This window comes from Aquila chrysaetos, chromosome 25 (assembly GCF_900496995.4).
Source record: "Aquila chrysaetos chrysaetos chromosome 25, bAquChr1.4, whole genome shotgun sequence".
In the NCBI taxonomy this organism is placed as follows: Eukaryota; Metazoa; Chordata; class Aves; order Accipitriformes; family Accipitridae; genus Aquila; species Aquila chrysaetos.
Window position 1 is genome coordinate 6,259,784 of NC_044028.1, and position 27,383 is coordinate 6,287,166.

The 27,383-nt window shown below is 50.4% G+C and overlaps 1 protein-coding gene and 1 long non-coding RNA gene across 4 annotated transcripts in view; one reads left to right on the top strand and one right to left on the bottom strand.

Moving 5' to 3' along the window:
- Positions 1-242: 242 nt before the first annotated feature.
- Positions 243-27,383, bottom strand: part of ELFN1 (extracellular leucine rich repeat and fibronectin type III domain containing 1) — a 109,646-nt gene continuing 82,505 nt past the window's right edge. For all 3 annotated transcript variants that reach the window (XM_030001994.1, XM_030001995.1, XM_030001996.1), the window contains one exon: positions 243-3,820. In XM_030001994.1, the coding sequence (XP_029857854.1) occupies positions 990-3,380 (2,391 nt within the window). In that variant the 5' untranslated portion in view covers positions 3,381-3,820 and the 3' untranslated portion in view covers positions 243-989. The remainder of the gene's footprint in view (positions 3,821-27,383) is intronic.
- On the top strand, positions 3,719-24,103 carry LOC115335790. The gene is made up of 4 exons (XR_003921536.1): positions 3,719-3,822; positions 5,734-5,739; positions 9,066-9,073; positions 24,093-24,103. It is a non-coding gene; the product is annotated as an uncharacterized LOC115335790 (long non-coding RNA).

Genomic DNA, 27,383 nt, shown 5'->3' on the forward strand with positions numbered 1-27,383 from the left:
AGGTGGGGGATTCTGCTTTTCTGGGTACATGCTTTTTTTCTAATGTACTTGGAAGTGATGAGAATGTGGACACAGACAATTGTTGGGCGAAATCAGAATCAAACACTTAGAAACCCAAACACTCGCCACCCCCCAAAATATCCTGTCAACCAACCAACCACCGACCAACCACCAAAAAAGTCCTTCAAACCAAATTCCATCTCTTTCTCTAAAATCCGTGATTAAAACCTGGTACAAACCGGTCAATATAGAGATATATATATATTTTTTAGTAGATGTAGTATTGGTTTTTTTTTTTCTCCTCTCTCTTTCTCATTATACAGCAAACATTGCAAATATAGAAATTTTCTCTGTACAATTAACGACTTCGGTTTACAATGCAATGTGTGGTAAAACCTCTCAGTGAGTGAAAATGTGAACGGGCCTTCAACCGGGTAAAAGTCTAAACTGGAAGACTCCGTTTGCAAAAACAGCCCAAAGGATGGATCTCCTTCTGGTCTCTTTTTGGTTTTTGTTGCTGTTTTTGTTGCTGTTGATTTTGGAAGGGAAGGAAGGAAGAACACAAACTGTTCACAAAGAATCCACAAAACCACGGAATAGGGACTCATGCAATGCAATATCGGGAAACACCAGACCTCAGCTCTCTGCCCACTCTTTCACTTTCTTTTTATATTCAATTTTTTCTTTTTTCTTATTTTTTTAAAAAAAATTGAAATGAAACAAAACCTTTTTTTTTTTTCACTCCACAGTTTGTTTCTTTTGTAAAGTTTGTGTTCAAATTTGGTGCGTCTCACCAGGGTGAGGACATTTTAATATCTCATTTTATATATTATATAGAATATTTATAGATTTTCATAATTTGTTCTCTCTTTTATTTTTATTGATTTTTTTTTTATTTTATTTTGTTTCAAAGACAGTCTAAATAAAAATAGCTGCTGCAGATTTCTTTTGGTCCAGTTAGTGTGTTAAGTCACGAGTTGTGTGAGGACTCAGGACTTTTGCTGGGCAGAGACGCCCTTCCAGTAGTCTAAGATGTCGTGAAGATCCTCGTCTTTGGCAAACTGGACCTTTTTGCGTAGGGCATGGCCGGCTGCCATATACTCCTCCTCGTCTTTGTGCCGCTTGCGGTTGAGTTTGAAGCGCTCCCAGATGCTGTGCGATGGTTTGCAGGTGTACTCTGGGCTGGAGGTGTAGCTCAGGTTGTGATATTGAGGCGAGAGCTGGGAATAGGCCAGGTCTCTGGGGCGAGGACGGGTCAGAGGCTCCAGGATGGAGGGCTTTCGCCCTGCCATGCTGTCGTGCTGCTCCCCTTGGTGCGAGCTGGGGTACGAGTGCCGGTGTTCGCTGTACTGACGGATCTTCTCCGCCTCCGCCCGCAGGATGGCCGCGGCCGGTGTCACAGTGAGGATGGTGTCGGTGGTGGGGGATGTCTTCTCGATGTATTTGGCTTCTGATTTGTGGCCCGATCCCTCGGAGCGGTAGGACCTGGGGCTCCGTATGGAGCCACTGGAAGAGGTGCTGGAGCGTTTGGGGGCCGCCTCCATGCTGTGGTGTCGCTGGAGAGGGTGGTTGTAGCTTTCCTTGTAGACGGGGGAGAGAAATCCGTGCTTGCTGGGGATCTGCTCTGATAAGAGCACCAGCTGAGGCTCCACCGTGGAGACTGCCCCCGATTTCACCCCTTGGAAGGAGGTGGACTCAGATTTCAAGGCATCAATGCAGTTGTTGATGATCTGGTTCACCTTGTCCACCTCCTTGGCAATGGTGGAGATCTCAGCCACAGAGCTCTGGGTGTCTGGCGGCAGGGACAGCTCGCAGTCTCGCCTCTCGGGCTGCTCGCCCGTCCTCACCTCCATGTAGTTGCCCTTGGTGGCCTTGGGGGTCTCGCTGCTGTCGATCAGCTTGTACTGCTCAACCTCGCCAGCGGAAGGCAGGTAGGGGATGCGGGTCACTGTCTCCCCGCCCAGCATCTGTCCCTGGGACAGCTGGGTGATGCTGGTGGTCTCCATTTCTGGCCCGTATTTCAGCTCAATGATGGTCTTCTTCATGCTGCCGGCAGCCTTTTTGTGCTTCTCCTCCTGCTGGCGCCTCTTCCGGAGACAGTAATACACAACGCCCAGGACAATCACCATGCCAAAGAGACAGCCCAGGATTGTCATGATATAATGAGTGGCAGTGGAAGGGGTGGGCACTGGCTCCTTGCGGTTGGGTCTGGTGGGTGTGATGGTGACGCAGGTGTGGTTGTACTTCGAGTACTGGTGGACAGAGACTACACAGTAGGTGTAATCTCTTTGTGCTACTAGGTTGCTCACGGTGATGTTCTCCTCCTTCTTCCTGAGCTTGGTGATCATGGAGGAGAAGCCGTTTTCAAACTGGGAGAGGATGTACATCTTGCTGAATGGGTAGGGAATCTGCACGGTGAGGACGGCTGAGTTGTGGTTGAGGTGCTTCACCTGGATGTTGGGGCGCACCTCTGTTTCACCGATGGGAGTGAAGAGGGAGAACTGCGGGGTCGTGCCGTCGCCGGAGGAGCACTCCTCCTCGGAGCAGGGGCTTTCGGAGGGCACCGTGGTCACCTGGTACCTGGGAGGGATAAAACGAGGGATCACAGTGTAGGAGCCGCCGGTGCAAAGGGAAGAGAGCATGCTCAGCGCATTGCGGTAGCCAGTCCGGCCTTGGCCTAACAAGTAGTAGCCCATGTAGTCAGGCGGGGAGTCGCACTGCATCCGGTCATACGTGCGTGTCATGTTGGTGAAAGCTTCCAGCCATTGCAGGAAGCCAAGGAGCTCGCAGGAGCAGTAGAAGGGGTTACTGTAGAGTTCACAGACAGAAAGCTTGTTTAGGCCCCGAAAAGTGTTGCTGTCGAGTCTCTGGATCCTGTTCATGGACAGGTCAATGTTCACTATGTTGGGGCACTCCCAGAAGGCATTGGGGGTGACGGACTCGATGAGGTTGGCCTGGAGATAGAGGTACTCCAGCTTCCCCAGGCCCCGGAGGATGCCCTCGGTGAGGTTCCTCAGTCGGTTGTAACCCAGCTGCAGCACCTGGAGGTTGAACTGTCCTGAAAAGGCACCGTCCTCGATGTAGGAGATCTCGTTCTTCGTCAGGTTGAGGTATGTCAGGTTGCCGAAGCGGCTGAGCGAGGCGTACTGCACGCTCTTGATCTTGTTGTCGTTCAGCCGCAAGTCCACAATGGTGCTGTTGATTTGCTGGGGGATGGACTCGTAGGGGGGCTGGTTTTGGCTGCAGATGGCCAACCAGACGAAGCCCTTGTCCCCCTCGATGAGCCAGCAGTCTGCCCGCACCCCGCCAGCGTGCAGGAGAGAGACGGCTGCCACGCACATGCAGAGGGCTGACGTCGCGGCCCACCGGCGACCTGCCATCTGGAAGGGTGGCGCGGAGAAGGGGTTCCTGGTCTGCCGGATGCGGGGAGCGGGACGGGGGCCGGGAAGACGTGGGCTAGTGCTTCTTCAGCAGCTTCGCTCGCCTCTCCCTTCTCCTCATGGCTTGGAGACGGGGGGGAAGCATTCGTGGAGAAAGCGGACCTCGGTGCCCACGGTACTCGGCAGCCACCGGCTGGGGGCTACTACCAAGGCCTGGGTGGCTGAGGCTGGTCCCACATCACCAGGTCTCTGGCGTCTCGGGGAGGGAGTCATGAAGGTAGGTGCCCGGGCGGAGGAGTCCCTCTGGCTTAGAGACAAGCCTTCCTCTCACTTTTTATAGTACCTCTCCTCGTTTTCTTTTTGCTGCCCATCGTGGCACTGGTCCCCATCTCCATGTGCCTCCGTAGGTCTGGCTGTCCCAGCTCGATCTCTCGCCTCACCTGTTCAAAACAAATCACAAGCACAAACTAAACATGAAGGAAAGACAGTTAGCATTTAGAGGCGTTGGAGATGCATCCAACTGCCCTCTTAATGTTTGGCACTTGCCTTCTAACTCTGGCTACCACCTTTCAAGGAGCCTTTGGTTTATCTGGGTGCTGCCACCAGCAGCGTTTGGCAGCAAAAGGGAAGGTGGTCACTGACCATGGAGGTCATCCTCTGAGCCCATCATCCAGCATCACATTATAGGCAGTTGAGAGACCAACACACATCCAGGGCACTGTTCGTCTGACCTATTTAGGTGTCTACCTTAGGAGGAGAGGAGTGATGCCCCAGAAGTGTCTGTTCCTCTCCGCTGAGAGCAGACGAAGTCTAGACAACTCGCTCTGATGTAGATTTGATGCTGCAGCGTTTTGCTGAGGGGAATCCTAACTGTCTCGTGTGCTGGTGTGCGCAGCAGCAGTGCCCACAGAAGGGGATGCTGATTGAGGACACCGTGTCTCTCTGACTGCATTGCTGCGTGGCATCTAGGATAAAGCCCAGCCTCAAGCGCCTGTCCTGTTTCTGGGAACCTGAGCAGTAGTTTCAGGGCACTCTTTGACTGCAAAACACACTAGCGTGATTGTCCACCATCCGATGTCCTTGTCCACGGCTGGGGCTTGCTGCCTGTCTCCAAGACTTCTCTCTCCCTCCTGGGTGAAATGTTGTGGAGGTGAGGAAGACCCTCAACCATTCAGTGCCATAACAAGAGTATTTGCAGAAGCTGGGACAAGACCTTCACTCCCCACCCAGAAACAGCTGTCTGAAGACCAGGAGGAGTCTTCACTAGACACAAACCTATGGGGCTGCCAGCAGCCTCACTTCCCACAGAAAAACTCTCATTCCTGGCTCACATTTTCCATTATTTTTTCCTGCATTTTTGACTAAACTTAAATATCCATGGACAGCATTTCTACTTCCTGTTGTGATTTCTTAGGGAAACGGGAAGGCAAAAGTGCATGAGCATGAGCATCTCCTCAATCGTCCTTTTCCGCAAGATGTTGAAAACATCATCCATGGACATCTCTACTGCCAAACAGCTCTCTCAGCTGGTAGGACAGATGCAGAGAGGTGTTGCGGCAGAGATGGAGTTGCCCACGAATGGGGAGAAAATATCACGGCCTAGCTAGAAAAATCCTTCTTGGGACTTTTGTTGGGAACAGGAGCTCTGGTTGTCTCGCTTGTGCCAGGGCAGACTGTAGGAGGCAGGCACTCCTTGAAAACACAGCTGGCAGGAACTGGAGGTTTCTTGGGCATCCATGAAGGACACAGGGGCACATCTTACATCTAAATTGTCTTTCATTGGATCTGCAAAATAGTATAAATCCAGAAATTGGTTTCCAAACCATTTCCCAGTGCCCAGGCAGTGAAGGGACTGTGCTTGGTGCTGCACGCCTGCAAATCGCATGAGGCTGATGATTGTCAGGGGGCATTTAGATGCAGATACCATACTCTCACCCTTGTTCTGAAGAAACCAGGTTCTTTTCCACCTGTGATACCAGGCAATGAAGCAGACCATGTTTCACTGCAGAGATCCCTGTTAACTGTTCACAGCTTATACCTCAGTAAACAGGCCAGTAATAATAAGCAGTAAAACAATTTATTTGTTCTTTCTGGATTGTGAACAATGAGTCTATTCCCTGGTGGCACAGTTGGGTTTCCATTACATGAATAACGAGATCTGCTCTCGCATCAGCTCTCTGCACATGAGACTCTCTGGCCGCCTTGTCCTCCAGCAGACGCCCCACCAGCTGCTAGGGGAGGTGAGGCTGTGGGGAAAAACAACAACACTGAGTGTCTCCTCAGTGCCCCTCCAGAGGGCACGGCGTGTGGTACACCCTTCTCGCAGGCTGTACCGTCTGCGGTGGTTGTGCAGTTGCATGTGGGTGAGATGTACTGGCCCTAAGATGATGCTTCTGCGGGGCCCTGCCTGGGTACTCGCAGGTCTCTCTCTGCCTCCCCAGTGCCTGGTACTGTCCTATCCCAGCTACATTTGGCAGAAAGCTCAACAAAACCAAGTTTTCAAAAGTTTACTAGAAATGGGACCTGGGTGGAAGGGATGCTGAGGGCAAGGCAGCCAAATCTCAGGTCTCCTCCTTCCTGGGGGGTAGAAACCTGGACTTTACCATGCTTTTACATCGCTATTCCAGCTGAAGCCCTTACATCACCACAGTGACACCGATATTGCTGGTAACCCTATTTTGGGGAACAATACTTGCTGCACTGGCAGGAGCACATTTGCAAGGACGTGCTGTCCCGGCCCTGGGATGCTTTCCCAGGACCTGGAAGCCCATTTTGGCATAACCGAGTCCTTCGAGCCAGTGAGGAAGGGAAGAAGGACTATGCTCCCTGGGGCACTGCAGGTGAGAGTCCCCCCTTACCACCTCCCCAGCTGACGGGTGAAGCACGGGCTGCAATACCGGGCTGAAAGACGTCTGCTGCTACATCCCTCCTGGCACTGGACAACTCAATTAACCTCTCTGCGCTCCAGCCTCCTCTCCGGTACCGTGAGATAATGATAGCACTTCACAGGGCTGTGGGAGACTGAAAGTGCCCTGAGCTCCTCTTGTTGGGATGAAAATTGTGTTGCAGGTGGAGACTTTCTCTCCCTCCAGCTGCAAGCTGGGCTTTAGTCGTGCCCGCTCTCCTCTGTCACAGGGACCAGCCTGGTCTCCAGCTCCGCAGACTGCCTCCTGTGGCAGTGCACATTGCCCCTAAGGGTGTGGGAGAAGTATTCCTGGCCCCCAGAGCCATAAACGATGGCTTGCCCCAGTTGTCCCTTTGGGATGGCACAGGCTTTCCTTGCCTGCTGCCCTGCAGTGCTTGCCCTTGGCACGAGCATCTCCCTGTCCTCCTCCATGGGCTTGTGCATTACAGGGACCTCCCGCAGGCAGGGGAAGCCCTGCCAAACTGAGACAGCACGCAAGGAGTGATGCATCTTGGCATATTCTCTTTAGCAAGCACTTATTCTGTCTCCTCTAACTCCCATTTTGACCCAACCATCCTCTCTGGGCAAGCTTGTGTTTGGGATTGCTCTGCAGAGCCAAACCAGTCTTTTTCTTGCAGAGGAAGGTTCCCTGTTACTCCCACCTGGGGAGGCTGTGGGCTGCAGCCTGTGTCAGGGGGCATTAGCTAGTGGAGCAGGACAATCCCGTGAGCAAAGAGCAGAGCCAGACCCTCCACGGACCTTGCCAGGCTGATCCCCTATAGCCTTCTCATCACCCATGTGCCTCCCTCATCTAATCGGAGGTGTCGGGGATGAAGAACAGCAATGGTAAATGACTCAAACACGTTCAATAAGGCTCCTGCTGTGTGTTTTCTCTTCTTTCCTGTACGTTGCCTATCAGACGAGTCCTTCCCAACAACAGAAAGGAGAAAAGGCATTTTATCAGCAGCCTGAGTTTAATTTCAGCTCATTAAAGCAGGCAATTTGCTGGTTTATTTGCTTTGCAAAGTGTGAATAAAATGACAGCATTAAGGAGATGTAAGAGAGGAAAGAGGGGCTAATCTCCCTTTTTATTAGATTGCCGGGACATGACTGGGGAGTGGAGAAGTGGGTCTTGTTGCTTTGCACAGAAGGCATAATTGTTCATCTTGTTGGCTTCTGAAAGCCTCCCTCCCAGCACCACGCCAACGTGGGTGCATGTGGGTGTGTGCCTGCGTGCGTGCACTGCGACATCAGCCAAGCACCGAGCATCCTGCAAGGCAGGATGGGAGCAGGGGCACTTGCAGTGGTTCCCGACTCATCTCCCTGTAACAGCAGATAACAGACATCCAAGAGGTTTCTCCTTCTTCACTTTTCTACCTTTTACCTCGCCTCTAATCTCCCTTTTCTGTTCGTTTCTGCTTCTGAAATCCCGGGCTTGATTCTTGCAGGTTAGAAATAGAGCAGCCGGTCGGCCAAGGAGCCTTTGTTGTCCCTGATCTCCTGCAGCTGGGACATGGCTCTGGAGAGCAGGGGAGAGACCCCCCTGCCTTTTCCCCACAAACTGGATAAAAATCAGTAAGATAAGCTAGTGTTTTAACCCTCCTGCCTGCCTGATTTGTCTTTGCCCAGCTGTCCTGGTTTTATTCTCCTGGTAACCTAATTGCACACCACATTTCCCAGTCCTCTGACCCTCCACAGAGGTGCCTGGGAAAATCTGGGAACAAACCACCTACAACTCTAATGTGAAAAACAACCAGGAAAGTGGAGATTTGGGGTTCTCCTTCACCGATTGAGAAAGAAGCAAAAGATAGGAAGGAAGACGGCGTGGAATAACAATAACAATGATTTGAAATGATGAATTTAATCTCAATATTGGAGTTATCTTGAACTGTGGCACCATGCTGATGATGACAACAGGCCACGTCCATGGGGAGGCCATGGTACCCACCCAGTACCTTGCAGGAAAAATCATTCCTGCCCAGAGTTACCTGTGCACTGCAGACACTGCTGTATTTCCCTTTCCTTCTGCTGTCATAGGGCAGCATGGTTTGACCAGCTGAGAAGATGTCGGGCTCATGTGGCTTACAGAGGCCAGCAAAGAGGCAATGACAACTCCCTCATTCTTTGCTGGTCCTACGCATTGCCTCTGATCTCCAGTATCCCTGCTGGAGCCCGGATCCGTGCTTTGCCCTGCTAATCCTCAGCCCTGACCTGTGATGTCCTCCCCTCCTACCTGTCCTTGCTTCTCCAGCCCTGGTCCCCATCAACAGCCCAGCGGCAAAGAGGGACCGCTGTGATTTTGTGATGTCTACGAAGTTGCAGCCTGCACTGGATGACCAGCAGCAACCTCATCCTGGCTGAAAACCCACAGCAAGGGAGGTCGAAAGGGAAAGGCAAAGCTGGGGCTCCAAAAACCAGTGCAGGCTGGCTGGTAAGTTTTTCCTTCTACCGCCCGATTAATGGCATCTCCGTAAATTAAACCAGAGCAGCAGCTGCAAGGAAGCAAACAAAGCAGCCGTGGGGGTTGGGTAGGTAGAGGGAGAGCGAGCTGGGCAGCGCACATAATAATATGCTGTCCTGGCACTCAATTCCTAATTTTGTTATTCTACTGAATGAGTTATTTCAAACTGTGGATTAGATTTACTGAGTGAAGGCAAGGAGCCAGATTAACATGCGCGTTTGTGTGTGCGTGCGTATACACGCATACACGCAACAGTGCTCCTTTCCTTGGCATTTCTGCATCCCCGTAACTTCATTCTCTCTAGCTGCTCCATCTCCAGCTGGCTGTGTTTCAGCTTCTCTTAGACCCTTTTTCACAGCCACTCAGGCCATTTTATCATAAATGAAGGAGCCCCACTACAAAGAGAGACATAGCAAAACAGGAGTGATACATTACGAATTATAAATGTTTAGTCACCCGAAGAGGTGGGGAGGGAAAATTTGGCTAACAGGCACCAAATTTTAAAATTAACCTTGGCTTTTTATTATGTGTAAAATAATCTGAGGAGGCAGCTCCAAGATGGCAGAGAAAACATTTATTAGTGATGAAGTCTCCCCTAAATGGCTTGACGTCCATCCTGTATATGTCAGGTGGGGAAAGGAGGCTTCCAGGCAGGTTTTTCTGCTCATTCGTATTCCTGGTGTTTGCTACACACCTCCTGCCAGGTGATGTTGGTCAGAATCATAACCACGCTGAATAATAAAGATGCCCGCGCCTGTAAAATTCAAGTTCATTTTATATCCAGAGGTCCTGGTACTAATATTGCCTCCACAGACAGAGTTCAGGCAGCATTTTGTGCATCCCAACCTTATTCCCAAATGCCTCACGGTGTTAGATAATAGAGTTCTCCAGTCAATTCTACTCTCTCTCCTGCTATTATTTATTATTTAAGAAAAATAGGCAAGGGAGAAGAGATATATTTTCCACTGAGGTTTGAAGAAAGATGAAGAAGGAATGAAGCAGAGAGGTAAAGGAAGGCTGAGAGAGAAGTGCCCAGCATCACATACAGGATAGCTTTTACTGAGACCTTGGGAGGTCACAGACTAGACAACAAGTAGCCAGGTGGAAGGGATGGGGAAGAGATCACTTTTCTGGGGTAGGCTGGGAGAAACAAACAGAAGTTACACACTTGGTCTCTATACAGGGGCATTACTATTGCTGGTGTATCGACACTCATGGGCTCTATATAGTGCTAGGGCCAATGTTTCTCTCCTTGGGTTGTTCCTATCAAGGGGAATACAAGTCAATAGAGATCAAGGCCCTGATGGCTCTTCGGTGTCCACAGACTCGCTGGCTGCTGGCTCATTTTGCAGTCGGCATGGGACGCTTTCTGCAGACCAGCAGCCGAATGAATGTCAATCTGAGGAGCGTGAAATGCATCTGGTTGGCAAGGCCGTGAAGACACTAATGACCCTTGATTGGCCCCACCTAGGGCCTCCACCCACACCCTCTGCCCACGGGCTCAGGAGCTCTACATAAACCCAGCCCTGGGTCTCCAGCCCCCTTCCTGAGCCTTGCTGGTGCTGTGCTTGTCTCCAGTCCTGCTTGTGGTCCTGCCTCCAGGATAGACCTCAGGCCTGTGTGGTAGGTGGCTTATCTCCTGGATGGACCCCTGCGACATGCACTGTAACTTGTGCTCGCTGCTGCCCCTGGCCCCATCTCCTTTTGCTCCTGGCTGGACTCCTTGACGGGACCCTGGCTATGGTTCATCTCTTGTCTCGCCTGGGACTGTCCGTGGACCCTGTTGCCAGCACCTTGCCTGCTGTGTTCGTGTGCTGGGAGACACCACCCTGGGTGGGGAGGGGACCCCCTGGGCTGGGGTCACCCCTGGCTCCTGCCTCACCTTCCCTTTGAACAGCCCTTGCTGCTGCCTGACATGGATTTCAATAAAAGGCAGCTTACTCTGCAGCTGGTTGCATGGGGAACTCTCCAGTAAAATGGTTTTCTGGTGTAAAATGCACTTTCTGCAAAATTAAACTTTTGGCTGAAAAGCTATGATCTTTCTTGGAAGTTGAGGTTCAGGCCAATTTAGCTGTAAACTTGTGGGTGCTGTAGGGTCTGATGGGAGCCCTAGTTCAAAGCCGTCGTGCCTCCACTAGCCAGACTGAGGCCAGCGCCGCAATCTGGGAATGGCCAAAACAAACCTGTTCGCACAAACGTTTTTAAGAACCTTTTTGTTCTATGGCAAAATAAATTCTGGGTTAAAATGACAATATTTTCAAGACGGGTTAGCTCTTGGGATTTCAGGAAATAAAGATATTCTGCTTTTCACTCAGCTGCAGTCTGAAGTCATTTACATCCATCTCATGCTGCTTAGCTTCCAGGGTCTATCGGGATGACAACACTATTGCACACTGCTGTGGGCCACTGAGCAAAATTCTCCACTGAGTTTAAGTAAATGCATAAATGATCTTCCTGGTGAACAACCTCTTAAGCCCAGCTGAGTTACCTGTGCATTAAACCAGCCTTCTGAAATATCAGCACAGGCAGATATGAAATGTCAGCTCCAGCCCATGACAGTGCAGTTGAGCCCTCAAAGAGCCAAGGAGTGCAATTAGAGGGGCAGAGGAAGGTGAAGAGGGAAAAGATTTTAGGGGATGTAGAGAACTAAGAGCTCTGATCAGGTACAACAGTAGTAATAAGAGAGAAGTGTGTTTCCATGGGAGAAAGCCTCTCTAGTATTTACTTGATGGGGTTCTTCCTTAGAAATAATCAGTCTGAATCACAATTCCATTATGGGATGGTTATCCTGACGTTAGGCTGGGGGAAACCAGAGTTCTGGTGTGGAAGCAGGGCTCCCGTTTCCCCCTCCCCGTAAATAGTGCTGAAGATCAAAGCATGTTTTTCCAGCACTGATACAACGGAGGGAGCCAGCCCCGTGCTGGGAAGCAAAGCCGCTGGTGTTCCTCAGCACTGACAATCCGAACTGTGCCTTGTCTCTGCTGCATTGTCATCATTGCTCAGATCTTTGCTGCTCTTTGGAAGAGGGCTTTACTGCTTTCATTCATTAATTTATTTTTGCAGGAGGCTTGCATAACCCTTTGCATCCCAGACAGGAGAATCCACTCTTATACAGCATGAAATCTGGTGGTGGATCCATGAAATGGTTAGCTTTGTTAGAAATTACTTTCAGAGGTGCAAGTGCTTTGTTTGCTCTGATTTTTTTTTTATGGTCATATTTTCAAAAGGACTTTTCCCTCTCTGTCCCACTCTTCCTGTGTGAAGGTGTCTCAAGCCAGAAAGCGTGGGTCTCTGGCCAGTGCCTACCTCAGTCGCAGTTTCTATGTGGACTGTACTGCTGAGTGTTGGCAGATGGACAAGAAAATATACAGCAGATGTAGGACTTCGTGGTAATGGTCTGCTGTGATCTCTGGGTAGGAGGAAAAGAATTCACCTTTTCATCAGCAAGTGTCCTGCACACAGGAATCGCTGTGGCTGTGCTGTAGGCGAACACCTCTGGTAACATTTTACTGACTTGTTCACCTTTGAAGTTGGTCCTGCTTCTCTGGTTGGAGAAGACTTCCAGATGTCTCTTCCAACCTAAGTTATTCTGTGATTTGAATGATCTACCTCATGTCCTCTGGAGCCAAGGACCCCAGCTTAAGGCTGGACCCGCTGGCTGTCCACTTTTTGAAGGGGGTTCTGCCCAGATATAGCAATATCTGGCAAGCCCCAGTGCCCTACAGGCCTAATTTTAGCTCAGTGCTGCAGGCTGGCTTCCTGTCATGGGCCAGGAGAAGGTTAATGATCATCTGGGCAGCTCTCCAAAACCAATCTAATGTTTATTCAGGATAACAGCATTGCAGAGGAAACCAAGCATGACCACCTTCCACGCACAGCTTACCCAGCACGGCCCCGCTCCTGTACACGGCTCTGCTGGAGGAGCTCAGGTTTGTCAGCTCTTGGAGGAGGGACCCTCTTCTCCTTCCCTAGGTCAAGACCGGTCCCCTGCAACATTCCCAATCCTGCCTATGTCCTGACCTCTTAACCTAACAGATGCCGTGTTTCTACAGAAAAACACTTTAACAGGCTCTGGGTCTGTTGTTTCAGCAGTGGAAATAGGCACCCTTCCTGCTAAAAAGTTTATAGGACACCGCTCACGGGTCAAATACCCATGCTGCAAACAAATATCCATGCCACAAGCACCTTAGTTTGTCGGCCTCCATGAAGAGAGGGTGTCCAGCCCCGCTGTACCCTCTGGGTCCCTGCGGTGCTAAGAGGAGCTGAGGGATGTGGGACAGTGGTCCCAGCTGCGTGGTGGTGCCTTGGTGGGCCTGGATGTCGCAGGTCTGTGCTCCAGCTGGGTCCGGGATGGGGGTGAGAGGATGAAGGGTTGGTGCAGATTAGCACGTGAGGTTATGGAGGGATGCGAGATAGCTGTGACTGTACCCTCTGTCAGAGGGCAGAGGTCATAAGATGGTTGTGGGTGTTTATTCACATCAGCTGCTGTTTAACAGCTTAATTTCAGCCATGAACTTACAGCCTTTTCCTCCCACCAGTGCAGCCCCTGCAGTTATTCTGCCATGCCTTTGACACAACCCGAATGGACATGCAATGGACTCATCCCAAGGATACCCCGCAGCTGTAGGGAGGTGAGTACACTGCTTACTTGGGGCTCCCTTGGGGTCCTTCAGGGCTCCATGAAGCGTTTGGTTATGAGCCGTAGAGCCTAAAGGCCCGAGACATGTTGTGCTGAGGGAACGACTCTCCTCCAGCAACGGGCGCTCAGACATACATGGCCAGCAGCAGAGCTCTTGCCGCTTCCCTCAGGGTATGGAAAAAATTGAACTGATGATAGCAAAAAATGTTTTCTGAGAGATCCCTGAGATGCCAGTACTGGCTTCACCATCAAGAGTCCCAAAATAGCTGGTACTTGCTGGCTTCCCAGGCATGCTCCAAGAAGCATCGTGAGAACATCTATTTACTAGGGTCTCTGGGGATGCGCTTCCTCCTACCCACAATGTGCAGGGAGATGGCTGGGCAGCCAGATGGCCGTATTTGTGTGGAGCTGATATTAATGTCTCATTTGATTGTGTTTACAGTGTGGTTAATGTGGCTCCTAGATTCCTGAGCAGGTATCTTTATTACGTTAAATCTAAACAGAACGAAGATGTGGCTCTACTGTGGGCTTGGCTGGTTAAACTGGGTGCCAGTCAGTGTTCCTCTCAAGGCTAGCTGATTTCCCACTGAAGTATGCTCATGCACTTGTGGGAATAAGCAAAGCCCATCTTTGACCATAGAGGATGCTCAGCCACAGGTGTGAGGGACCACTGGGTCACCAAATGGCCTTCTACCCAAAAATGTGTGGGTAGAAGCAGAGAAGCTTGGAAAAATGGGTCATGTAATGCCAGGCTCCATGCAAGAGAAACTGGTTTTGTCTTGACACGTGGTTAATGCCAAACTGCTGGTGGAAAAGCAGCAGTAGGAGCTATTGGTGTGTTAGCGTGGGCTTGTGGCACATGAAAGCCCTTCCTCAACATCATGCCTGCTCCTCAGCAGGGTCTGTGGCCACTCTCTGGGCCGCTGTATTTCCCTGCTTGTTCGGAGACCTCCAAAAGATATGGAGAGTGGAAGGAAAAACTTTGGAGTCCAAGACAATAGAAGTGGGGAGCTATGCCAGGATTTGGATTGCCCGTCCTTTTCATAAACATTTCCTGTGGAGGTTACCCAAGTTGAAAAAGCAAGTGAACCCAGAACACCCACCCTCTCTGGAGGAATGGAGTTTATCGTTAATAATCTACTGCTAAAAGGGTAACATCTGTTTTGGACAAACTGTAATGAGATTTAAACCCCAGGTGGAGGGAGGACTTCACAGTAATAAATGACTTTCTGTATGTCTAAATAGTTTTAATTTTTTTTCTGGCAGAAATAGCTGCTTTTCACCTCAGGCTTCTTTTTGCCAGCTCTTTTTGTTTAATGATTGCTATTAATTTCCAGGGTGGCAGATGGATTCTAGCCTGGTGTAGTCTGAAATGAGGAAAAACAGCCCATGAAGGTGTGATCTTGCCATGAACGTGTGCACGGGTCTCATGTGCTGATGGGACGCTATGTGTGGGTGTTTGCTTTGCAGGGGAACTACTGCTTCTTGGTAGCTGCTCCCCACCCCTGGGACGTTTGAGCATCTCTCCCTCAGGTAGGAAGGAGAATTTACTTCCCTGGTCACTGCTAGTAGCTTTGCCTGTTTAGACCTTGATTCAACAAAGCTACTGATTTCAGCAAGGCTTTGGGAGGAATTCAAACCAGCACTTAAGTGCTTTGCTAAATCCAGGCTGAAGTGAGCTGGAGAGCAGCATGTGGTCTCCAGAACATGGGAAGGAGCTCCCTGCCCTGTCTGGGCAATGCCCATGGCTGGGTGCTGCCAGGAGATGGGGATTCCTTCTTGGGCATGAAACAGACATTTTTCAGTGCTTTTCCTGTATTAGTGTGATTATTTTCTTTTTTTTATAGTGTGAGATGCTCCAAACAGGCAATCCTTCTCTATCCTCTGGCTGTGGAGACAAGTGGCTGCTGTTGAACCCAGCACACCCTGCCGCAAGCTCCTAGTGTCCAAAGGAGGACTTTCTCTATCCTCTCTGCCACCACCTCCTTCTCAAGGAGAAGCCCACTGAACAGCTAATCCCAATTTGTGTTACAGTGTGCCGGGGTGCCCTCCTTTCTCCTTCCCCTGCTGTGGAGCATCTCTGGACTTGGCTTGGGATGCAGTTGTGCAGGATTTGGGTGGCCAGGTGAGAAGGTGGGTCTAGGAAATGAGGCTGATGATGGATCACGACATCGAAGTGCCCTGCAGCCAGGTAGCTGCCCCAAAACAAGAGCGTGGTGGAGGACAGGGGAGGGAGGGAGAGAGGGGGTTTGTTGCCTTGGACTGGGTGAGCCCCGGGGATGAAGGGAAGGGGGTAGAGATAGAAAGTGTAGCATCTCAGGTGATGCAGATAATCTCCTTTAATCTCCTGCTCAAAATAACCCAAAGTCAAGTAAAGGAGGGATTATATGCCCTAAGCCACTGTTATCGCCAGGGTGTAACAGACTTAGGTTGCATCTGAAGGGCTGCCGAGGAGGAAGAGGAGCTGCAGCAAATGTTGGCCTGCTGGAAATGCCTCCCCAGTGAAGGTAGCTGGGTGAGCTGGGGACCCTCCTGGGGTAGCCCAAGGAGAGTGGGAGCTGCGGGGTGGGCAGCTGCCGGCAGACTCGGGAGCCTGTGCAGGGACCTGCTGCCAGGGGAGAGACTGTCTTAGATGCCCACTTGTCACCTTGGCATTACTGATGGGTTTATTCTTAGTGCAGGATCCAAAGTGCTTTATAGACATTAATTATCCTAATGGAGAAGCCGTGACCATCAAACCCATTTTACAGATGAGAAACAGAGCCCATGAGGAGGTAAATGAGACATCAGGTGCTGGGGCAGGGCTAGAGCGAGGTGGTCAGTCCCTGCCCTCCCAGCTCCCTCCGATTTTAATGGGCCTTTTCTTACACCCTCTTGGATGCACGTTCACAGCAGCCGTGAGGCACTGGTAAGCTGAAGGCATGTCCTACCCTTTGCCAAAAAGCCACACCGAGGCTCGGCTACTGTGCTGCTGCCAGAGAAAACTCAATTGCAAAGCCCTATTCATCAGCTCCCGGCGATGCCTACGAGATAGCGGCAGCACAGTGACGCTGCGAAGCGGGTTTGCAACAGGGAGGGAACAGAGCATGTTCATTTTAATGAGCTTGTCCCTGCCTAAAGGAGAGAGAAAGCGAGAGGCCAACCTGGTTTAATAAACTCTAGCATGCGGATTTAATCAGATGGATCATTGTTCCCCTGCACAGGGATGAATATATTAAAAAAATGATTCAAACTTTTCCCCTTTGTTTTTCATTTGTATTATGTGCTATGGTGTGATAAAACATCCTGGGGCCAACTTGCAAGGCAATAAAAGAGACAGTGAAGGAGAGGAAGGTGTTGATCCATGTGAGCGAGCCCAAGCGCTGTGGGGAGGGAGGCTGCTGGTGGGCAGGGCTTGAAGTGAGGGGCTGCAGCGTCCTCAGCCCCACACCAAAACCACGGGGAAGATGTGGTTATGGGGTCTGACCTGCCATCCTCTCTTTTTCAGGCTTCCAATGCCAAGCCTTGACAGTACAGTAAGGTTGTGATCTGAGATGACTAATAGGAGTTTAAGTCCAGTGCTAAAAGCTGTCCCTGGTCAAGCTCGAGACCTCCATCTCACTACAGAAATGTCTGTGCACTGTGCACAAGCATATCCCCATGCTCCTGCCCCAGGAGGGAAAGAGGGACTCCGCCAGTCCCCCACTTTCTGCAGGGACACCAGCTAGGGTGATGTGCTGGTGGTGTGTTGGGGTTAGCTGGCACTTGCCTTCAAGGGAACGGTGCAACGGGACAAAGTTTCCTCTGGACGCTCCCGCTCCCCTCCTCCTTACCAGGAGTCACTTCACCACTGCCTCTCCATTGCACCATGCGCCAGGCAGCTAGGAGTGGGGTCCTGGCTGCTGCTTATCAATTTAGAGAAACGAAATGGCTCCGGTTGCAAAGCTGCAAACTGTTGCGTGCACAGCAGCAAGGTGAGGACTGTATTATAGGAGGGATCAGGGCTCTGCCACTGCTTGCTGGCTGAGTGCCACAACACGCTGTCTCTGCCCGTCCCTGGGGACAGCAGGCATTGCGACGAGGCACAGGAGGATCTTGATCCAGCACAGCAAAGAGGAAAATGGGTCTGCAGGCAGCATAGGTAGGGTTGTATGGGTGGGTGTATGCCTTAGTGCATGGCTCTGGGCTTGCAAGTCTCTTGCTATGTGGGTGTGAATAAAGCCAGCTTAGGCAAAATAGTCTTTTGTACTAAATCCTGGACAGACCACCTGGAGCTGTGGTCAATGACGACCTTAGGGTGCTCCAAGCTGCCTCCATGGAATTGACCTCCTTTGCCCAGTCCAAGCTCACCGTCCTTGGCTCAGGCACAGGCTTAATAAGCTCCAGCCCTTGCTTTGCTCGCTCTTTTCTGGCCCGCCAGACTGCATGCCATCCTGAGACATGAGGAATCAACTCTCCAAGGCTGGGACAGGCCACCCGGCTGGATTTTAATTGCTTTTCTTAATATTAAAGCCAGAGCTGTCCAACCGTATTGGTGTATGGTGAGACAGTCCTCAGGAGGAGAGACAGCCTCCCTGGCAGGTTACAGATGGACATTTGGCTAAAGGCAGCCTGGAGGCTTTTTTGGCAGGGGTCTACAGGTCCCCCTGCCATGGAGCAAGGCTGTGCCTGACAGGTTTGCAGCCTGGCCCTAGGACAGAAGCTAGGTTTGTGGTGAGAACCCAGGAATTGCTCTCAGCTTGGTCCCCACCTTCCTTCAGGATGGATCACCTCCGCCAGCAACTGCAGGGCGATGGCAGTGTTTGGAGGAGGGAGAAACACCATCTCCTTCCTTTAGAAAGATTGCTCTAAATTGTGTCATTGACCCATTCACTAAGTCACTTATGGCCACTTGGTGTTAAATATCACAGACTTTGGCTTCTAACACACCCCCATGCTACTGCTTCATTACTTTATCCATTACTGTTCATAAACACTAATAAATAATCCTATTTTCATTCCTACCATTGTTTAAGTAGTCATTAATTGTGGTTTATATGCTGTCTTTGTGTATTTGTGTACAATAGGTTCTTCATGATTCCTTGATTAACTGTGATTGATTGTGTATTTTAAAAATCAATTAAAAGTTTCAACACTAAAAGGTAGACTCTTTAGCAGTAATGCTCCGAGACATTGCCATTTATAATGGAGCTATTATAGTGCTGGGATCCATTAGTGTGGCACGCTGTGATCTTTATTTTCCAGATCTATGCGAATACATATGCACGTGCAAATGTGCATATGTCTGTGTCTCTTTTGTGTGAGTTATATGGCTGGAAGACGATGTATGGTATGGGAAAGACAGTCAGCTTCTCACAGGGTTGCTGGACCACATAGGGTGGGCTGGCTTTTGTGGATGGTCAGGTATCACCCACTCCCTTCCTTAAGACACTAATGCAAGGGCTGATTTCCAGGACCCCATAATTTCCTTGCTGGTGTGATAGCACTACATATTAGTTTTCTATTTGTAAAGAGGAGCTGGTTACTAATACCCTCAGCTGAATGGGGCCACAAAGAAGGATGTGTGTCTTCCTGCATTGCTGTTTTAGTGAATGTATCTGTGCCTTGGTGGGATGGAGATGGGGAATACATGGGAGGATAGAGATGACTGTGAAGGCATACATTTGTGGTGGTGCTGATATACAATGGTGATATGATGGAAGAGGAGGGACGGCCACCTGGGCACCAGGGCACGTGCTCGAGCACAAATCTCTCTGCCCTGTAACAGCATGCCTGTATTATATCAGTCTTCAGCTCCTCGTATTGCTGTTGTGCTAGGAAAATGTTATGTGTCCAGCACCAGAGCAGGAGGAAATGGGGTTAACAACGCTCTTTTCATGCTTCCTGCCTTGCCCTATAAATCTGAATCCTGCATGCCTATGCCTCTGCGCACACCAGAGCATCCCTGCCTGAGCAACTTCTCCCGGCCTGTGCAGTGAATTAGGGGTGAGGATACCATGTAAGAGGTTTTGTGCAGGTGCTCTGAGGGGGAGCAAAATCCCCAAGGAGCCAGCGGGAAATCGGGCCCTTGTAATCGATCCCCTACTTGTCCCCCCATCCTCCTGGATGTCTGCCTGCTGCAATGAGCAGGGCCCTCCCAGCCATCTGCCAGCTTGGGCAGAGGATTCCTGCGCGCTAATCTGCTCAGAGACATTTGTCACCCACCCCTTGCCCAGCTGCATGCTGCGAAAAATGCCTCAGTGCCCCCAGTACAGATGCTGGGAGCACCCGTAAGGGGAAATCACCAGTCTTCTTAAACGATGGGGGGGCTGTTTTGTGTAAGCCCTGGAATGGGACCGCTCTGTCATATTAACTCACCCGTTCGCACTGATGTTAATGAAATAAAGAAATATAATGGTTCCAGACTTTTAAACTTCTTATAGCTGGATTTGCATAATGGCCACCGCTACCCTGAACAGGAACTGATCTGTCGAAAAATATTGTTCCAGTCCTCTATCACTCAGCTCAATGGAAGGCGCAGATTGGCCCACAGGGGCTGTTTTTTGCTGATGGAGTAGAGTTTGCCTAGTGCCGAACATAAAAACCTAAAATTAGGACGCGATCCAATATTGTAAAAAAGAAATTGGTTAAAAGTTATAGATCAATAACTGTTAACATGACTCTATTTTTCAGACAGATCATGTTTACTGCTGCTGGTGATGTGGAGGCAGGCTCCTTCCCGCTGGCTGAAGCAACTCTGTGGTCCCCCCTCGGAGGAGCCCGTGGCTGCCAGTCGAGGCTCAGCTGTCCTGAACAACCCTGTGAGCTTACTGTGCTGCGTGGAGTTTCTTGTGGAAGTTTGTTCCCCTCTCCCCTGGGCTACGAAAGGTTGGTCAGGGCTGCACCCAGCACCCAGAGCTGGGCGTCAGTCCCATCTCTGCCTTCCTGCGTGACCCTCAGCATCAGACTGCGAGCCTGGGAGTGATGCTGGTGCTCTGGGAGCAACCCTGTGAGATAGATCATGTCTCACTCCTCAGTGCCCCAGATCTCCACTCCTTGATGCCCTAGAGCAACCCTACTTGATGCCTTCGATTGCTGCTCCTTGATTATCTAGATCTCTGCTCCTCCGTGCCCTAGATCTCTTCTTGATTATCCAGGTCTCTGCTCTTTGATGCCCTAGATTGCCGTTCATCAGTTCCCTAGATCTCCGCCTGCTGCGAAGACCGTGTCTCTCCCAGCAGATGACTCCTGCAGTGCTTCCAGCTCTACGAGAGCAACTGGATGCTTTTACCCCTGTGGAGAGCAGGGTCCTTGGTCTCGGCCTGTGTCTGTCCCTTCTGTAAAGTGAGGTAAGCATCCCTCCCCTCCACCGTGTGTATTTAAACCATGGTGCCCACACGGCAGGGACTGTCTCTGTCCACCAGTGAGTGTTTAGGGTGTGCAGACCCAAACTCTCAGCTTCAATGTTGGGGACGTGGGAGCGGGGAGCCGGCTGAGCATCACAAGCCAGTGTGACGATGGCCCTTCTGCCCCCGGTGACCTTGGGCTTGCCTCCGATAGCTCATTACAGCCTGCTTTTGATCACTTGCCTCTCCCCCCTCTCTGTACTTGGAAATGCTGGAGAGCTTTCCTGACCAGTATCATCAAAAAGGACATTTTTATTTCCAAAATATACAACGTAATTAGAACTGCGAAGGGAGAGAGCAGCCAGTCCATAAAAACACCCACTCTGCGACAGTCTCTGTCCTGACTCTGCGGGAACTGGGGAAAAAAGACCCCTGGTTTTCAGTGGGAACAGGGCGGTTTCCCAAATACTGGAAATACTCCTCAGGACCTAGCCAAAAAGGGGTTCTTCCACTGCATGAGAAGGGTTTTGTGTGGAAAAGCCCTCACCTGCAGTCAAACGTGCTTTGCTGAATTGCGACCCACTGCAAGCATGGACTGAATAGCTGCAACCAGCAACACAGAGACCCTCATCTAAACCATCATCATGTAAATGCACCGCCTGATTGAACAGTCGAATAGCCCACTGTCACCCACAGTCTTGCTAACACACTCACTGAACGGGGACCATTTCCAGCTTTCCAGGGCCCTCTCCCTGCAGGCAGCTAGGCAGGTCCATCCCACGGCGCGGCAGGAGCGCGTTTGCATCCAGCTGCCGGCTGCGGGCAGGGGCTGCCTAACAAACCAAGGTCCAGTCGTTCCCATCTCTGCAGCTGCCCCATGAAACAGCTGACATCTTAAAAATTGATGGGGGTCATTTCCTGCCTCTCCGTGCACTTACTTAAAGCACCAGCTCTGCCATTACCAGTAATGTCCACGTTAATTACTATCATAACCTGAGTACCTCTGCATGCACTCCCTCGCCTGGAGAGTCTGTCCCAGCAGTGACCTGCATTTCTTTCCCCTCAAGACCTTTCCCACGGCTGGGATTTCCAGTGCTGCAGGAGAACAAAGCTGATGCCGGGATAGCCCCAGGGGAGGAGGAGGACAGGCGGAGAGAGGTCTGCTGACAGGTCAGCTCTGACCCAGGCTCAGAGGCTCACCTGGACCATGGGGGGTTCCTTCCCCTCCTTCTCCCCTTGTCTCACTGAGCAGCAGCGAGTCCTGCCCCATCTCTGGGGCCGTGGCTTTCCACGTTGTGTGAAAGTTTTAAATGTTCATTGGGAGCAAGAGACTGACTCCATGTCTGGGTGGTGGAAGTGCTTCCCCTGGGACTGTCTGGAGTCCCCACAGTGAGTCCCTTTAGCTCTGAGCCCTGGGGACCAGCCTTCAGCTTTCCACCAGTGAGTCCTGAACAGAAACCTCCAGTTTCTAAGGAAAAAAAATCAAGTCATGGAAAAACACCCAGCTCATTCTAAACATAGCTCCTGGGGGATTGGGCCAGGCCATGCTGGTCTGCTTTTCAGTGCCCTGTGGACTGCAGAGAATTATAAATCTCATCTTTTTTGCATAAAATGCTGATTATCCAGTGTTAAACACAAGCATGTTTTAGACCGTGAAATGACATGCATAGAAGAGATAAAACATTAGAAATTATGATGCAATGGGAGCCAGCAACTTAAAGGATCACCAATAAAGCCTCTTCAGCATGGACTGAATAGCGTCCAACCCAGGTATCATACAGCCTAGTCAAGAGCCTGACCAAAGGTGTGCTTTGAATACGTGAACACACCAAAATCAGGATGGGGAGGAAACCGACAAGTACAAAAGAACGCAACCTTCATTCAGGATACTTCATTCTTGCCTTTTGCTATTCACATCAAAACCCCATGGGAAACACCAAGCCTACAAACAATCAGCAGCGGTTCCCCAGAAAAAGGTCTATGAATTATAGCGGGTCATGAGCTGAACATGACATATCAGTGTCACATCAAGAGGCAGACAGTGCCCTGGGATATATGAGCTGCAGCATGGCCTACAAGACTCACAAAATAATCTTTCTCATCCATTGAGGGCTGGTGAGGTCTATGCTGGAGTAGATTCTGGTATTGGCAGCTCATATCAAAAAGGAGATGGCGCTGCTGCAGGCAGCGCGGAGGAAACAGAACGATCAGAGGTCTACAAGACTTGACCTACAAAGAAAGATTGAAAGAACTGGGTTATTTAGCCTAAAAGAGATGATGGAAGAAGAGATGTGATAACAGTCTTCAAGTGCTTAAAAGGCTGCTGCCAAGGGGAAGAGAATAATCTGTTCTTTATGTCCATGGTGGACAGGACAAGAAATAATCGGCTTAAATTACAGCAAGAGAAATCAGGTTAGACATCAGGACAAAAACAGCTCATGGACCATGGCAGTGGGTTACCTGGGAGATGGAGGGGTCTGTCACTACAAACACACAAACACTGGGGACAGGTTGGCAAACATCCATGGGGAGAGGGGATGTGCTGGGGCAGGATCGCACCCTCTCCATGTCCCTATGGTGCCATCAACATAATGTCCGGTCCTCCCGGATTGTCCAAAGGAAGATGGTCCTGCAGCAATCACTACAGCTGGCCGGATGAAGCCCAGACACTTCGGCTTGTGAGAACTTCCATGATAGAAAAATTTTATTTTGTGCTAGATTGGGGGCACAAGTCAACATTTTGGATTATTTTCTTGCAGTGAAGAAATACTTCAAAGTGGATTTTTCCCCCCCATCTCTTTCAGCCACTCTATTGCAACACAAAGTGGAGCATCCCAGCCACACCGCATGGACAAGCTGAAATGACACCATCCAAATGAAACCTGTTTGATAACGTCCTTGCTGAAAACATCAATGAAATCAATCTCTCCCCTCCAAACAATTAGGTGGAGTTGAATCACCAGTTTCTGAGTGAATAGACTTGCCTTGAGATGTTTTTCAACCAGCTTGGAGGATTGTTGCTACCAGAGAGGCAAAAAGAAAACAAAAAAAGGGCTCCTTCCAACACAGATGTGCCCACATTGGGCAGCAGCCGGTGTGCCAGCGGCCAGGATGGGGCATCTCCACCAAGGTGTCCAAGAGCAGCTCGATTCACTTCCACTTGGCAGTGCCTCCGCCGCGCTGCTGAGCATGCACCTTTGGGCTAAAGATTAAGAGATTCTGCATTCTCGCGAGAAATTATTGTTACCCCTGGATTCCAAGAGCAATCCTTTATTTTAAAACCTGCCTCCTAATTCATTTTATATTTACCCATAAAATCTTGGCTGGGGTTTCTGAGACTTGCGGTCTTTTGGAAAGGCTGTTTTAAATGGAGCTGACTCAGCAGAAGCTAGCTTGATTGAAGCACTGCCTGTTTGAGTTTATACCACTCCTGGGCAGGGCTGAAAACAAAGAAGCAGAAACTGGACTCTCCCCCCAGCTTTCTTTTCTCCACAGGCTCTTGGCTATGTGCAGCAAACCTTGCTGCTGACCCACAGGGCTGGGGCTGGTGAAGTGGAGGAGACCAGAAGGGAGACAGCAGAATCCCTGCTGTTTATCCCATATTCTGTTGACTTAAAGTTTAATACAGCTGAAATGACAATCAAAAAAAAAAAAAAAAAGAAAAAGGAAGAAATGATGAAAAAAATGAAAACCCTGTAAGCGATTAATTTTCAGCCTCAGTGCCCAGCATCAGTCTCAAGGAGGGGACTGGGGAGGCAACTAATACTTAGCTTATTAAAATATCACTCTGGTTCCCCCCAGGATGCTCTGGGACAGGCAAGCCCTGCCCAGGGGAAGATGGTCCCAACTCCCTCCCACACCACAACGGGGGCACACCGGGACTTGGACTCATTTTAACATAGCCCATGATGCTAAGCCTGCTTCTGCCTTTCTTTTCCCACATCACGATCACCTTAGTTGTGCCTCTGGTGCATCCTAGCTTCTGGACACAATGGCAGCATGTCTTGCTTGTTCATGTTCATGGGGTGGTGCTCTCCCAAGCAGCTTTTGCTTGGGAGATGAGTATCTCCTCCACAGCGCTAGAGCCTGGCCTTCATCCTCAGGCTCTCCTCCTCATCCAAGAGCTGGAGCTGGAAGGTTAAGTTGGATCACAGAGGATGGCCAAGCTGCCATGCCAATGTAGCACTGGGGATTGCAGTGGGATCTTGTCCCAGGTGGACCAAGATTCCTTTACTTCAAGGAAAAATTCATTTTAGGCACAAGGGAAAAACAGAAGAATGCTGAAAGTCAACCATCTTCTCATACCTTGGAGAGTGTCTGCTTCTGATGTCCTTGCTGTTATGAGGTATTTGAATGAAAGCCAGGCTATGAAATACGGCCAAGTCTTTTTGAATTGACAGCTCATTCCATGCACAACCAAAGCCCAAAAGACAGTCCAGAGCTGCTTAGCAAGAGCAGGGTAATAGCTAAGTACACAGCGGAAACCTAATGAGAACAGCAGTATCTCCTAACTCCAGCTTCATTCAGAAAGCCAAGAATACAGAAGTGAGTCAATTTGTGTCCAATGGCCATAATGAACATGCCAGTGGAGATGCCCAGAAGGAATAATACCATAAATTGGCAAGGTGGCAGTTGCATTCATCTGCTCAATCAAGAGCTGGTCATCCATAATCCAGCAGGATCAAGGACCAGTACTTCAGCTCCAGTTATTTCCACCTTTAAAGCATGGATGGGAACGCTTGAAATTTGCCGGCAGCCCCAACAGATGTGTCACTGCTGCCGAGAGCCAACGCTGGATGGTGATCCAGGGGTATGAAATGCTATTAATTTATAATAGCAAATGCTGAGAATCATCAGGGGATTCAAACCTCCTCAACCCCACAAGTCCTCTGGAGAGGGTGGCAAGCATGTGCCTGGGACATGCATCAGTAATGATGATCAATGACCTGTTGAAGTTGGGCAGCCCCAGGCCCGCATTTTGGACACTCTACACCTGGGCTGGAGGTGGGGAGCAGCTTGCACTGGGCAGTGATTTGGGGCCACCTCCGGCATAAGCCGAAATGTGGTGCCTGCTGGGTTTTTTGCTTCAGGGACAACACACAGGACCCTGCTGCCTTCTCCTCTATGCATGGGGTTTGTCTCCAACCTGCCAGCACGAGTATAAAACCACAAGGCAACCTGCCAGCTCCTGTCCTTCCCTTGGGAGCTGGGAAGGAGGGTGGGAAATGTGCTGCAAGTCCCCAATAGCTCATGCCCGCTGCCACCTGCTTGCAAGAGCACCCCATCAGCAATGGGGTCATCAGCAGTGACCCCATGCCTGTCATTGCTGATGGGGGTTTGCCACCACTGCGCCGATGCCCACGAGAGATATCGCATCACTATCTTCACCCTGCTGCTCGCAACGCCGCTGCTCTATTTACCAGGGAGCAATTTGTGTGGGGAGATAACTTTCCTCCAGGGTCGCATCCTGCCTTCCCCTGTGCAAAGCGATGGGACTCCGGCTGTCACGGGGCTCTGATATCCTTCCCGTGGGGAAGCGCTGGGCGCAGGGCAGGCATTGCTCACCCCAGGGTGGCCCACGATGCGGTGGCTGTAGGGAGAGGAGCAGCGAGTCCCCAGTGAGGACCTTCTTTTTTTTTTTTTTTCCCCTTTGCGGGGGAAATGGGGTGATTTGAACCCCGTGGGCCTCCGAGAGTTGCGCAGCGTTATTCATGTAGCAGCTAATGGAGCTCACTCAATCCATAAAGATTTTAAGTCAGGGGTTTGATGTTAATTATGGACCAAAACATTTAATAGCCCGTTACACTTCCACAAGGCATTTTTTTAATTAAAAAATGATATATTGCACAAAAGGAGAAAAAAGGGAGAGGAATAATTGAAGATTGTTTTATTCCAGAACGACCCGAGGCAGGGAAGGCAGCGAGGAGCTGGCGTGTCGGGGAACGTGATGGCAACGCCGTAAGCCAGGAGCTGGCGGTGTGGGAAGCCAGGGAGGGAGCAGCCTCATCCCACCGGGAGAAGGTGCCCAGGGAAGGGGAGAACAGCCTGACCAGAGGCAGGTAGGTGGACATCCAGGTCAGGCTTTTGGCCACCACACTGGCTTACCCTTACCTGTTGAATCATTTGCTTGTGCTGCAGAAGACTTTGTTTCAAATCCCTCTTTCTGAATCTCTACCAGCTGTCTCTCAGGAAAAATGGCTAAACCCCCAGGGTGGAAATTAGTCTGGAATAGGTCAGGGAGGAAGAAAATCTGACATGTCTCGCTCTGACGCTACTCCGTTTTTCATTCAATATTTAAAGACGTGTTGAGCAGGGGCTGGCCTGAGATGCATTCAAATAGTCTGTGCAAAATAAAAGGTCTTCAGCAGAGCAAAGCAACACTTCCCCTGCCTTGGGCAGTGCCCGTTGGCTGGTGGTCCATGGGGCAAGGGGGAGCAGCAAGAGAGAGCCCAGGAGGGAGCAGCTCCAGGTGGGAGGTTGTTATTTAGCTAACTCAGGACAGGAGGAAGAGAAGTGGGATGGAAACGTGGCCCAGGGCTGCCCAGGAAAAGTTAGGGTGACTGCTTAAAATTGGAAGTAGCAGGAATATGAACCCCAGGTCCCTGGCCATGGACGGACTTGTCCCAGTCCTCCTGCATATCCAGCTCTGCGCCTTGCTGTTGTTCACTTCCCCCAACTCTACAATGGGAATAAT